The sequence below is a fragment of the Hemicordylus capensis genome, chromosome 13 (assembly GCF_027244095.1).
Source record: "Hemicordylus capensis ecotype Gifberg chromosome 13, rHemCap1.1.pri, whole genome shotgun sequence".
NCBI classification, from domain to species: Eukaryota; Metazoa; Chordata; class Lepidosauria; order Squamata; family Cordylidae; genus Hemicordylus; species Hemicordylus capensis.
In genome coordinates this window covers 15268602-15283332 of record NC_069669.1, presented here as the reverse complement: position 1 = coordinate 15283332, position 14731 = coordinate 15268602, and the positions used below count along the sequence as shown (strand labels likewise).

At 46.9% G+C, this 14731-nt stretch overlaps 1 protein-coding gene across 8 annotated transcripts in view; it reads left to right on the top strand.

The window, feature by feature from the left end:
- Positions 1–14731, top strand: part of MAD1L1 (mitotic arrest deficient 1 like 1) — a 578229-nt gene that overhangs the window by 289530 nt on the left and 273968 nt on the right. For all 8 annotated transcript variants that reach the window (XM_053276888.1, XM_053276891.1, XM_053276890.1 and 5 more), the window contains 2 exons: positions 2209–2297; positions 13901–13991. In XM_053276888.1, the coding sequence (XP_053132863.1) occupies positions 2209–2297; positions 13901–13991 (180 nt within the window). The remainder of the gene's footprint in view (positions 1–2208; positions 2298–13900; positions 13992–14731) is intronic.

The window sequence follows — 14731 nt, the reverse complement described above, 5'->3', positions numbered from 1 at the left end:
GCCAGTCAGTGTAGACAGTACTGAGCTGGATGGAGCAAGGGTCTGACTCGGTATAAGGCAGCTTCCTCTGTTTCCCCCTCTCCTGTATCTGATTGATGCTCCCGCACCTTGTTTCTCCACATCAGCTGTGGCTAGGCATAGCTGTGCAGTGATCGACAAGTTGCCCTTTCCCGCCGGCTCTTCCTGCCGTGCCAAACAACTGAAGCCATCTGTCCGCACTTGGACCCAGCCCTCCGCCCTGGAATTAGGATGCCGAGCGAGTCCTGTGGGCACAGTTGAAGGATACTGTGTGCTAATGCCTCCTCTCCCCTGGTGCCAAAGGCTGAGCCCTCGGTGTGCGTTTGGGTTTGCATCTCTGATTAGGCCAGTGCTTGCTCATTATTCTCCGACGTGTGCAGAAAGCTCTGTGGCGTTGTTGTTGTTGTTGTTGTTTTAACCAAGGGCTTTTAAAGAGGTGGCAGATGGCAAGGGGAGGGAATGAAGGAGGAAAGCCCAGTTGGTGCAAAGAGTGGGTTGGGCTGCCTGGGAGGAGGGGAGCTTGCCGGAGGCTTTCTGAGCATCCTGGGGCACGTCTCCGACCGCTGTGCAGGAGCTTTGCCTGGGCCTGGATGTGCCCATTCTTGTCAGAGTTCAAAGAGGCCTGCAGAGGGCAAGGTAGTTTCTGCCTGCCTTTTTCTCTGGAACAGGAGCGTGCAGACTTGATTCTCCGGCTGTTGTTGAGCTACAACCCCCGTCATCCCCGGCTGCAATAAGTTGTGCCCGGGGTTGATGGGAGTTGTAGTGCAACAATGGCTGGAGGGCCAAGTTTGCTCACCCCAGCTCTAGAGGGACATTCTTAGGTTGTCTATAAAAGGAGGAGAAAAAACGGTTAATTCCTCGCCCAGCCCTGGACAGCCTGTAGGGGCTGATGCTTTATGGAGAAGCAAGGGAAGACCTGGCTGGGCTTATCACATGCGCGCGCGCGCGCGCACACACACACACACACACACACACACCCCGGTGGAGCATCTGGTGTGCCATCCCCTGCCCAGAATCTAGGCAATATGTCAGTTTATATAGTAAAAGAACTGCACTGGCTGCCAATAGGTTTCCAGGCAAAATACAAAGTGCTGGTTATTACCTATAAAGCCCCGAATGCCTTGGGTCCTGGATATTTACATAGAAACATAGGAAACTGCCATATACTGAGTCAGACCATTGGTCTGTCTAGCTCAGTATTGTCTTCACAGACTGGCAGCAGCTTCTCCAAGGTTGCAGGCAGGAATCTCTCTCAGCCCTATCTTGGAGATGCTGCCAGCGAGGGAACTTGGAACCTAGATGCTCTTCCCAGAGTGGCTTCATCCCCTTAGGGGAATATCTTGCAGTGCTCACACATCAAGTCTCCCATTCAGATGCAACCAGGGCAGACCCTGCTTAGTTATGGGGCCAAGTCATGCTTGCTACCACAAAACCAGCTTTCCTCTCCACCTGTTACGATCCCCAGGAGAGGTCCGGTTGTGGTTACCACTGGCTCGTTTGATGGTGACCAAAACCGGGCTTTCTCTAAGGTTGCCTCAGGGCTCAGCAGCACTCTCCCAATGAAATCAGAACCTCCCCATCTCTGGCTGTTTTTAAGCGACACTTGAAAACGCCCCTATTTTATCAGGCTTTTAATTGATAAATGCGTTGAAGTTTTATTGGTGGTTATTTTAATTTGTTTTATATGGCTTAAGTTTTCCATTGTTGTTGCGCTTTAATTTGTGAACCTCCCTGAGATTTTTTGATGGGGCGGGATATAAATGTGATAGACAAATAAATAAATATGAGATTGCAAACAGTGTGTAGGGTCTTTGGTCTTCTGTGGACACTTACTTCTTCACTCTCTTACTGTGACTGCTGATGCCACTGAAGTCTCTTTCCTGCAGAGATCATGTGATCCCTGGAGAAGCCCCTCTGATTGAAAAAAACAAAACAAAACCCTCCAGTGCTCTGCAAAAGCCCTTCTCCCTTTGCGACCCTGTAATGTTGCTGAGGGCAGGGCAGGGAGATGCTCTTCGGCCAGGAGGTGGTGCAACCTAGTCATATCCCTAGTCTTACTGCCTTTTGCAAATCTGTGTATCTGTAAGGATGGTATCTCCAAACAAAGGGGGTCACCCCCCCAATCTGCCCACCCACCCCCATCCTAACTGTCCTCAAAGATCTAACAATCCTTCCTTCCTTTCTTTGCAGCTGGAAATGGAGCTTCAGGTGCTGAAGAGTCAGACCGCCGCAGCGGACCCCAGCATCTTTGTTGCCCAAGAGGAGGTGAATGCGCTGAGGTGAGCATCCTCTTCCCTTTGCTCTGCAGCTGGGGAGAAGGGACGGGCTCAGCTCTTCTAATTAGGAGATCCGTCTTCCGAGGAGAAATAAAGTTCCCCAGTGATAGGGTTGTGAGCTGTAATCGGTGTGATTAATTAGCTCAACTTTAACCACAGATTAAATTTTGTCTCCTGATGAACTGGCAAGCAGGCAAAGAGCGCAGAACCCCTGCTAACGGAGCCAAGAGACACCTTTTTGAATGGCGAGGGATTCTCTTCTGTTTAGCAGGGGGGGAGCAACTGGCCCTGTCCAACACCGGCACAGCATCCCTCCGGTAGCTGTGGCTTTATGTTTCTTTTTTTACATTAAGAGTCCTTTGGGAACAGGGAGCCATTTTATTATTTATTTTTCTGTGAAAACTGCTTTTGAGAACTTTGGTTGAAGAGCAGTATATAAATACCTGTAGCAGTAGAATAGAAGGGCTGGCCCAGCTGCAGAAAAGGCATCTTTCTCCTCCCTACTTGGACTGGTTCCGTGGGAAAGACCTTGCAGGGCTTTCAAGAACATCAGGAAAGCCCTGCTGGGTCAGGCCCAAGGAGGCCCATCTAATCCAGCCTCCTGCTTCACACAGTAGCCCACCAGGCGCACCTGGGAAGCTCACCGCCGCCCCATCCCCTTGGGGCTCCCCAGCCCCTGGTGTCCCGGGGCCTCCCGCTCTGACCCTCATGGAAGTATACAGCCATCCAGGCTAACCACCCGTTTACCTATCAAAGTATGGCTTCCTTCTTTGGGGTAAGAACACGCAGCTGAACCAGACAGTGCCCGGCTGAAATTGGTGCCAGTGATTTATATAACTTTGCCTTCCACAGCACGGATGGGTCTTGAACCTGTTCAGGGCTAGTCTCGACTAAGCACCATTGGAATCAACAATTAGTCAGGACTAACTGAAGTCCCATACATTTCAGTGGGACTTAGTTATGACTAGTTTGGTCTGGATGCTGCCTGTTGCAGTAGAAAATGTTCCATATGTTCAAATCAGATAGAAGAAGATGGCCTTTCCTTCAGACATGGAGAGAAACTGCTAACTGAGCAAAGACGCACCTTTCAAGGTGGTGATTCTCTTTCTGTTAAATGGGGTGCAGGGAGCAACTGGCCCTATCCATCCCCAGAACAGCATCCCTCCAGTGGCTGTTGATGGTGTCTGTCTTATGTTTCTTTTTTAGATGGTGAGCCCTTTGAGGACAGGGAGCCATTTTATATATCTATATCTATGTAATATATAGATATATCTTTATCTATATCTTTGGGAACATTTTGTTGAAAAGCGGTACAGGTGGACCTGATTATCTGCAGGGGTTCCCTTCCTGCTGATTACCGCTGGTAACAAAACAGCGGATAATGAATAACTGAGTCTATGGGAACTCAGGAGTTAGGTTCCCAGACTAAGAAAAAAACCAAACTGCCCCCTCCCCCCGCATGGGCCAAAGTGCCCTACCATGCTCTGTGGTTCTCCTGGCTCTTAGCAATGCCCCCAAAGTCCAAAATGCCCCCCAAATATCAGATTCCCCCCCCTTTATTTTTGATTGAATAAGCCACAAAATGGCTCCCACAGACAAAATGGCAGCCAGAAGTGACCTCTGCAGTTTTCTTCTGGCCTCTTGGAACTGCAGATATGTGGGTTTTAACCCTTTCATTATTTTGATATCAAAATTGGGTTGCAATTAGAGACCCATGAATATGTGAAACCGCAGATATAGACTCCTCGTATAACAACGTTCTCCTGTATATAAATATTTGTCATATTATGCCCAGAGATGGAAGTTTGGGGCGACATACAAATTTGATAGATAGGTAGAAAGAAAGAAAAATAAATAAATAAAATAGTCAACAACAGATGGCAGTTTCTGTTTACTAAATTGTAATTATCTCATGTTGAAAATGAACTGCATCCTAATAAACGATGCAAGGTTTGTTTTATTTTGAAGTGATTGATGAATTAAAACCCAGACACGTAATCATTTTTAAATATATATATAATCAGTTGTGAGTCCCCTTCTTAGTGGATTTCTGTACTTCCTCTGTATTACAAGTATAGGGAACAGCCGTGAGAGCTCTTTGAATAAGTACCATGTGTCGAAAGGGCCATAGCACATTCAAATGATTTCATCAAAGTTCTTTGAGTCTGGAAGAAAACTATTCTTCCCATCTGCTGATTCTTCAGCTTCATAAGCAGAAAGTCCTTATCTTACCAGTCCATAGGATATATTGCAGTTGAGTTCAGTATCCCCCCTTCCCCCGTAGGTTGAGATCATGAGACTCAACTCCCATCATCCCCAGTCACAATGGCCTTTGAACAATGTGGTTGGGGATGGGGAGTTGTAGTCCAACCTCTGGTTGAGAAGCCCCGCCGTAGCCCATAGTCTCCCCAATTCTATTACAGAAACTGTTTTCAAAATAAATTCATTTCTGACCATTGCCACTGCTCACATTCCTCCCCCATCATAGGGACGCATGAAGCTGCCTCACACTGAATTGGCCCATTGGTCCATCTGGACTGATTGGCAGCAACTCTCTAAGCTTTCTGGCAAGAGTCTCTCCTAACCCTACCTGGAGATGGCAGGGACTGCACCTGGGACCTTCTGCATGCAAGCTGATGCCCTTCCACTGAGCACTGGCCTCATCCCCTAAGTGGAATATCCTACAGTGCTCACATATCTAGTCTCCCACCCAAATGCAAACCAAAGGGGACAATGTGTGCTTGCTACCGCAAGACCAGTTCTCCTCCTTTTCTGTCTCAGATGCATAATTAGGATGCACAAAATATTAGGAACGGCTGGGCTTGTGGTTTTCTTGGGTGCCTGGGTGCCCTCCATTCCTTTCGTCCCTGTTTTGGAAGCTGCCTCCGTCTCCTGGACTCCTTCAGCAGGAGTGAAGCAGAGGCTTCTTCATAACTTATTCCTTGCATATACTCCCCTCCCTGTGGAGCCAGGCTGGCTGTGTTTTTTAAATTTTATTTTTACTAGCTGCCTGCCTTTTAAACAGAAGATCTGTCAGCATCCGTGTAGGAGAGGCTCCGAATCTTCTTTTTTGTAGCATGGATGTGCTCCCAACAGGAAAAAAAAGGAAAAAAAAAACCCGGTCCCCCTAGTGTGCTGTTGCAGATGGCAGAGGTATGCATGTTGTGATTGAATAAGAGAGGTTGCAAAACAGCATTCTAGCCGAGGATCTGGAGGCCCTTATAAAAGCTACCGCAGAACTCAAGCACCCTTCAGTCTGTTGTTAAAGCTTTTATGGCTTTTCCCTTTCCAGGGCAGGCACTCCAGTAACTAAGCAGCAGCAACAACAAAAAAGTTTGGATACATAGTTATGTTAGTTTAAAACACAAACCTGAAATGAAGCTGGATAGATCTTTGACAACTTGCATTTGTGTTCTGGGCTGCTGGGAGACAATAGTGCTGTTTCCTTCACTTTTAATTCTGTTATGCTTTCTGTGTTGTCATTTTTAAAGGATTGTTGTCTCTAAGGTATGCTTTTTTTAAAAAGTCCTTGCAGCTGATTATACAAAACCTTCATTTTAAAAGAATTATTCTTCATATATACCCTGTCCTGTCCTAGGGTTTAGGGCTGGTGACACTGTTTTCCTGTAAGTTTTTCAGAGAAGAGAAAAGTGCAGTAAAACCTTGTTGTTGTACTCCAGCTGTCCCAGTAAAATGCAGCTTTAAACGTTGCCCATAGCAGTATTCCCTTTTTGCCTTCCAGCTGTGAATAATGTGTTGGCTGGCTCTCTGAAAATCTTTGGAGTGTATTTCGAAGGGGTGTGCTCGGAATACATTCTGCTTTCCATTCCAAGCTCCGAATGGAACACAAAATGCACAGAATGTTCTATCAGAACCACCAGTCGAGCTGGTTGTCCCGATGAAATGACCCCATTTCATCGGAACGTTCTGGCCCATTCTGAGCACCATTTTGGATTCCAAAAGTGTGCTGCTTTAGCTTCTGTGCATCTGTGGCGGCTATATGCTTGGTGATACTGACCATGCAAATGTCCGCTGTGTGTGCGTAGAGGCCACACACGGTTCTGTATTCCAAAATGGTGCTTGGAATGGGTCAGAACTTTCCACCTCAGAATGGGACTGGTAATACTCCTCCAAGCCCCTTACCGGCCTCCCAAATTATAGCCTGGCCCAGTTCGGGCGTTTTCGCACTATGCAAGGATTCCTCTTTACAAGTATACCTGAGCCATACTGTGAGCCGGTTCTTTGAACTGGGGCTGGTCCAGTTGTGGACCGAGATCCTTCTTTGTACCAGCATCCTTCTTTGTAGGGGCCAGTTCATTTCAAATTTGGACCGGCCAAACTGGGCCGGCTCGATGTCGAGCCCGGCTCAAAGAGAGCCGACTCGCACACACTGAATTCTGACCCTACCACGCAGGGTGATTGTTAGGATTACTGAGACAATGTGTGTGAAGGGCTTTGAATCATTTCAAGCAGGGGTTTTCAAGCTTAGATCCCCTGATGATGTTGGCCTACTCCTCCCAGCAGCTGTAGGCCAACAACATCTGGGGACCCCAGCTTGAGAACCCCTGCTCTAAAGCAATGTAGAAATACTTAGTAAGTGTATTAATAGGGGCCACTGTAGCGTCACCCCATAATTGAAACCTAGAGACTGTTGCCGCAGGACTCCGAGCAGCTAAAAACAACCCGTTTCACTTGTATTCCTTCCCCGTACAAGCTTCCATCACACATTAACTTTGGCAGAAAACAGGTGGGAAAAGAATACAATTGCTGCAAATTGGAAAGAAAGGGAAAGAAATCCCTCCGGGGAGCATTATTTCCACTACGGTTTCTTGCCATGTGCCTTGATGTGTTGTTAACCTCCGGTGCCAAGCGTCTTGCTTCCCTGGACTCGGCCCAGCCCCTCCAGTTAGCCACTCGGCTCAAGAAATCCTGCAGAAGCCTCTTCCGAGAGCGGCTAGAAAGGAGGCTGTGCTGGAGGTGTTTTCTATACAGACCTGGTGGTTAAAAGCTCACTTTGGGAAAACAAATGTAAAAATGGGAGGACAAAGGCACCCACGTTAATCCCGGAATCTGCATTCACATCCCATGAGTGAGGCCTCTCTCTCTCTTTTTTAAATTCAATACATCTTTTGTCTCTCTTTCTTTAATATGGAAAGTAAATTTTCCCTGGGAAGCTTGAAAGACTCTATCTATTCCACCCCCCAATCCCCTCATAAGAACAAAGCATTCTTTTCATCAGACCTTTTATAACGTTAAATGTGAAATGCTCTCCCAACATTATTACTTCTGAGGAGACGACAAAAGCCAATATTAACACTGTCAGTCCTCACTGGCACCCTGCCTCTCATAAATCATGTTAGCTGGATTTTTTGATCTCCTAACAGCAGGGAGCTGATCTGCAGTTTAGTTTTCTTGACCACTCGGTGCACACCATATTGACTGAATACCAGATCTTACTGGGCAGATATTAGGATATGCAGCTGCCTTATGCCAGGTCATTCCATCTCGCTCCCGGACTGCACAACTCTGGCCCACCTGCCAATGTTTGCCTCCCATTCCCATCATTTCTGACTGCTGGCCACTGTGGTTGGGAATTGGGGAAGGGGCAGTCTAAAAACAGCTGGGAGGCCTGTGCAGCCCTTACGTCGCTCAGTATTGTCTTCTGCAGAGGTCCCCACGCTTGGGTCCTCAGAGCATGTTGGACTACAATACCCACCAACCCCTGCCACAATTGCCTTTGTGACTGGGGATGAAGGGAGTTGTAGTCCAACATTCTCTCAGGACCCAAGCTTAGGAACATAGGAAGCTGCCATATACTGAGTCATACCATTGGTCCCTCTAGCTCAGTATTGTCTGCACAGACTGGCAGCGGCTCCTCCAAGGTTGCAGGCAGGAGTCTCTCATAGGATCATAGGAAGCTGCCATATACCAAGTCAGACCATTTGTCTATCTAGCTCAGTATTGTCTACACAGACTGGCAGCGGCTCCTCCAAGGTTGCAGGCAGGAATCTCTCTCAGCCCTATCTTGGAGATGCTGCCAGGGAGGGAACTTGTGACCTTGATGCTCTTCCCAGAGCGGCTCCATCCCCTAAGGGGAATATCTTCCAGTGCTCAGACATGGGGTCTCCCATTCAAGTGCAACCAGGGCGGATCCTACTTATCTTAAGGGGACAAGTCATGCCTGCTACTACAAGACCAGCTCTCTCAGCCCTATCTTGGAGATGCTGCCAGGGTGGGAACTTGGAGCCTTCTGCATGCAGATGCTCTCCCCGTCCCCTCATGGGACTATCTTGCAGTACTTACACGTGTCTCCCATTCAAATACAATCCAGGGTGGACCCTGCTTAGTGAAGGGCACAATTCAGACCGTCACCTTAAGTGGTGCAGCAGGGAAATGCTTGACTAACAAGCAGAAGATTGCCAGTTCAAATCCCTGCTGGTATATATTGGGCAGCAGCAATATAGGAAAATGCTGAAAGGCATCATCTCCTACTGTGCGGGAGGAGGCAATGGTCAACCCCTCCTGTATTCTACCAGACAACCACGGGGCTCTGTGGGCGCCGGGAGTCGAAATTGATGTGGCGGCACACTTTACCTTTACCTTACCACAAGACCAGCTCTCCTCCCTTGGGAGCAGAGCTTTGGAACCACTGGCTTATTTCCAGTAGCAGCAAGCTCAGATCCCGGTATCTCCACCATTCTTTGCAAAGTCCTGGTGACTGGAAATGCTGGCGAGTGAACCCGAGGCCTTTTGCAGGCAAAGCATGCCCTGTGCCACCAAGCTCTGGCTGCTGTGATGAACAGAATAGGTGACTGGGCTTGGTTGGGTGGACTTCTTAAAACTCCCTCCCCAAACCATTAGACTTAAGTAGCAGCCGATGGAAGGGACTCTTCAGCTGGAACAAATCTTAACTTTTCCTTTCTGCTGTCAAACAACTCTTCCAGTCAATTCGAAAGGTTGTCCATGGATTTAGTTGCTGGGTCGAGTTTCTGTGATTTGAAAGACATTCATGTTCTTGCCAATGTCTATTAGTCACACTTGCTGGAAGCTGCTCTCCGTCTTGTTGCTCTTCAGAACACTTGAGTGTTGTTTCTGTACACAGCTTGCCTTTTTTTGTGTATTTGTTCCATTCAGTCCTTCCCAGTTTGGCTGCAGCCTTCTAAACAAGAACCATCCTGTTCACAGATAGCGGGGGTTATAGAATTCTGCCCTCTCCTGTGTTGATCACAGTATCGATGTCTGCTGTTTACTAATGTGAAACATCAATGAAGATGATGGATTTCAACCCAGGTTTCCCAGGAAACGTGGCTTGCCCACTAAGATCTGGGAAGTCTAAAAAGCTTCCCCAAAAGGCATTTTGCTCATTACTGCCAATGTTTCCCCCCTTTAATGTGCAGCCATAGGCACATTTTGGATATATTCTGGGGTATATTCTCAGTTCACTTAGAACCATGGTGAAGTTCTGACTACGCCTTCTCTCATCTGAAAGTGTGCCCTAGGACTTGCTCCAGAATTATCTGCAACATGATGTGGATTCTAGAATAGATGCATATGGAGTTTCTTAGAAGACAGATTCACATAAGGGTTCCCTGATTGGAAAGTCTTTGAATGAAAGTGGTGCAGAAAGGGAGATCACCAGCTTCTGTTTAGTGCTGTGTTTACTCAGATGTATAATCTCCTCCAGGGATTCCCAACCTTGGCTCCCCAGATGTTGTTGGACTACAGCTTCCATGATCCTCAGCCACAATTATGGGTCAGGGCTGGGAACCTCTTGCCTACCCTCTTCCAAAGACGTTTGGTGCATAGAAGCCATTTTACATTAATGGGTGCTGTCCCTCAAGAACCCCAGAATCTGAAGCCGGATTGGGCATGGGGAAAATGGATGAGGAAAAGACAACACGGGAAAGTGGAGAATCCTTGTGTGTGTGTGTGGGGGGGGGGCATGGTTTTAAAAACCACACCCAAACCTCAGATTCTCTATCCCCATTCTTCATTAGCTTCACTTTACATAAGAACAGCCCTGTTGAATCAGGCCCAAGGCCCATCTGTTTCGCACAGTGGCCCACCAGATGCCTCTGGAAGCCTACAGGCAGGAGTTGAGGGCATGCCCTCTCTCCTGCTGTTACTCCCCCGCAACTGGTACTCAGAGGGATCCTGCCTTTGATGCTGGAGGTGGCCTGTAGCCCTCTTCCCCTTCCTCATACCACCCTCAGACCAGAATCCTAACCTGAGATCTACTTTCCACCCTAGTTTAAAAGCCCTTCAAGTCACTTCTTTCATACCCTGCCTCAACCCACATTATCTTTCTCTTGTACCACTTGTCACCCCTTCCGTTCTCCTCTCTTCCAGTTGTACTTCAGGCTGTGTCTTCTGTCCTCTTCCTTCTGTTCCATGTAGCAGCTGGTCCTGATGCTGAAGTCAGTTGGGAATGCCTTTCTGTTCTGTTTCCCAAGGCTTGTTGTCAAGATTTGATTCTGGGGATATAGCCTATACCTGATCAGAGAAATTCCAAGTTACCAATTTTGATTGGTATTGTCAAAACTGGGGTCCTCCAGGAATGTGGGTGATTTCTAGAATTCCAGGTGAGCTTGGTAGATGGAGGTCTGGAGGTCCAAGAAAATAAATGTATAAAAATATATGAGCGAGGTGGGATGATCAAGTTGGACCCATTCACTTTGGTGGCCCTCTTCTGTGCCTTTTCCAGCTGAATGATATCCTTTTTGAGATTTTGAGACCAGATCTGTATACAGTATTCCAATTGTGGCCCCATCATAGCTTTTGTGTAAGAGCAGTCTGTTATAGCAGTTTTATTTCCATTCTTTCCCTAATGTTCTTGACTTTTAATGGAAGATAGAAGGGTTAAGACGATATTGAGTAAGTTGTAGATTAAATTAGTCATGACCGAAGCACAATTGAAATAAATGAGCCAAGTTGGTCATGACTTATGGAAGGTCCATTAATTTCAGTGGGATTTCATCAACTTGGTTTGAATCCCGCCTGCCCCATCCCGATGCTTGTGAACATGAATTTCAGGTTAAAACGTTTTTTAAAAGAGGATATTCAAACCTGTGGGGTCTGAAATAAGGGTTATGTATTGACATTCCGAGGGGATTTGTTTTCCTGATGTTAAGGGAACCTGCAGTAACTCTTGCATAGAAGCACTGAGAGTAAATTAGGGGGCCATGGGGACAACCCATAACAAATGGGTCTCCTTTTCTTTTTTGGTCCCTGAGTGAGATGTGAGTCCTTTTCCTCTGCGCTAACAGTTGATGTATGATTTTCATCTTAACTCCTGAACATTTTCAAGGCATACATACATATATATCTCAGGAGGCTAATCTCCTGGAAAAACAGATACACAGCCCAGAGCAGAGGCAGCATGCTTGAGATCGTGCCTCCGAGCTAAACCGCTCTCAGAGGGCCATGGAGGGGTTCCTTCAAATGCAGCATTTTTATGCCTTCAGAGCCTTGTTTTCTGGATAATTTCAATTTCAATTACACCTGTTGCAGGAAAGCCCTTGAAGGGATTTGAAGCAATCTTCACAGTTGAAATTATTGTACATGTTTTCAATGAACAACAAGATCAGCTCATAATTAATGTGGCACAGAATTTTCAGTGGAGCTGTATGCTTCCAAGGCACGATTTGTGCCGGGGGTCTAGAGGTCTCAGCCCTCCAGTCTGTCCCAATTTGTTCTGGGCTCAGCCCTGGAATACTGAAGGAAAAAGCCTCATTGGAGGCTCTTCACGATATTTCCCCCAGCTTTTGAAGGGAGTTGGTTTGGAACTGAAAAGAAGGCTTTTTCAAGGCATAGCATGCTGTATCTTGAATACCATCTCCAGGGAGGCTGGCTTGGTGATGATTTTGAGTCCTTCTGGTGCCAGACAATGGGCAGGCAGATTCAAGCATTGCATGGAACTCCGGGTTATTCCATCGAGCTGTGGTTAGTTTGTATGTCTGGACCCCCATACAAGTTAAACTGTGGTTTCAGCCAGTCCAGCCACAGTCTGAACCCAAAGTCTGAAGCTGGTTGCCTAGTCCTAACCATGATCTCTTATCATGCCTGAACCAGCAATCATGGCTTCATCTTGGTTTGTTTCAGTAGCTCTACCTTTGCAGGGCTCTCAGTTGGAGAAGAGCCTGGATCAGGGCCCAAACAAGCCACAGCATGGCAAAACCAACCAAGATTTGTTAAACCATAGCTGAAATAAATGGTGGCTCTGTATGATGTCTGAACCCACCCTCTTAGTTGCCCAGACTTTCCAGCATGCTGTTTAACGCTGGCTTTGACATGACAAATTGTGCAGGTACTGCTGCCCCTGCCCCCCTCCACTCAGGTTTTACTGTTTCTGCTTAAGGGTCTAAAGGCATAAAAAATTTGCATTTCAGGAAATCCCCATGGCCATCTGAGAAGATGTACAGAATGCCGTTCCTTTACCTATAAATAACACCCTACCTTTATCTATCTCCAGTTGAGCTGGATCTTCCAGGTGTGTGTGTGTGTGTGTGTGTGTGTGAGTGTGTGTGTGTGTGTGTGAGAGAGAGAGAGAGAGAGAGAGCGCACACATGCGCGCACATGTTCCAGGGAAGCTAGACTCCTGATGCATCAAGCACTGTCTTCAGCAGAAAGACTGATGTTGCCAGGAAACACAGATGGGAGTGTGCCTCCTCTCCCAGATGCAAAGGATCAAGGCCACTAGGTCCCAGAGAAACTGTCCCATGTTTCTGATTATCTTGAAGTAGGAAGAAAGTGGCACTCTTCTAGTGTGAAAGCAACATCTCTTTCCTGAAACATGGTGGGCCGAAACTCCCAAAGCAGTCTAGTGATTCAGATGGCTGACTGTTCGCAAGACTGTGGTGAGGAAATCGTGCTCAGCAATTGGGGGTTGCGGGGAGACCCTGGTTGAATCCACCTTTGCTGACAGGTGTTGCAGATTAGAGCAAGCATTCAGGGTGCCATTTTTGATCCTAATCGTACAATGTAGGTTTCCAGGTGAAACAATAGTGCAGGATTTTAAGTTCTGTTAGTATAAATGCAATTCAGCTTCAGATTGTAGTTTATTCTCTCCTAATGTATTTTATTCAGTCTCTCCCTTTTTGAAATCCAGCAGGTGACTGAACATGGGCCTACAGGCAGGTTTAACTTACAAGCAGCACTTTAACAAAATGAATACTTGACAGAGAGCAAAATCCAGAGATTTTAATCAGTGGTGTCTGTCCTGGGGAGGGCCTTCCCCTTTGGGGAAAGAGTCAGTGACCCACTACTATGAATATTTATATATCATTTTTCAACAAAGGTGCTCAGAGCAGTTTACATAAAGAAATACTTGTACAAAATGGCTCCTTGTCCCAGTAGGGCTCACTGTGCTGCAGTTGGGCAGGAACTGAGCTGTGGGTGAATCTTGGCTCTTGGAACAAGATCTCTGGTGGGATGTCTATGGAAAGTTCCATTCCCTTGTGGCTGCTTGCCTCTGCAAGGAACAAGGAGAGGACAAGTCCTCTGCTGGGGTGCAACTTTCTTGGCTCATCTCCCCCCCCCCCAATCTCACAGCAAGTAGCCAATCTGTAAGCATATGGAGGGTTTCAGTTACCTCTTCTCTCTTCTAGGTTAAAGGTTGAGGAATTGGAGGCTGAACGAAGACGGCTAGAAGAGGAGAACAGATCTCTGGAGATGAAGCTGGAACAGATAACTCTTCAAGTAAGAGAGGCGTTGGTGGGCTTGTCAAAGTTTTTGACTGGATAAACTTGCTTGCAGTTAAGAGTTTGGAGGGTGAGAGATGAGGAGTGGAGCATCCTCACCCCCACCCAAGAGAACAATCTACAAGTAGACAAGTCCACTCCATATACTTACTTTTTCTTAATGATGCAAGACTGGGCACGATTCTCGTGAAATACAAGGTATTTGATAGAACTACCCAAACAGTACAAAAGAGGTAAAGAGGGTAAGGTCTGGGGATGAGTGGATTATTGTATTTTATCTTTAGAGTGGGAGTGTAGCCTCTTGTAAAGTCTTTGGTACTCTTCACCTGTGCATACAGGTATATGATATGGAACTTCAAACACAGCTTCTTTCCTCAGAATATTCCTAGGCAAGGGTGCCACTACTTTCCTAGCTGCCCCTTGTGATTATCTTGCAGGTAAAAGCCACATTTGAATCATCCGCACATGTTTGCTAGATAAGGACTGATCCCAAAGTCTGGCCATTGTGTGTGTGTGTTTTGCATCCTCTTACCCAGGACTTACTCTCACCTTGATAACCTCCTAGAATTCCTCAGCCTCCTGCATGTTCTGGACTAAGCACATAACCCCTGTCATGCGGAGTCAGTAGCATGACAGGTTCACCCGTCTCCACCTCACTGAAAATTTTCTAGACAGACCCAATGGTGGCATCTTCTATTACTCAGAGCATCACCTCTGGCAGCCAGTGGTATACAGTCT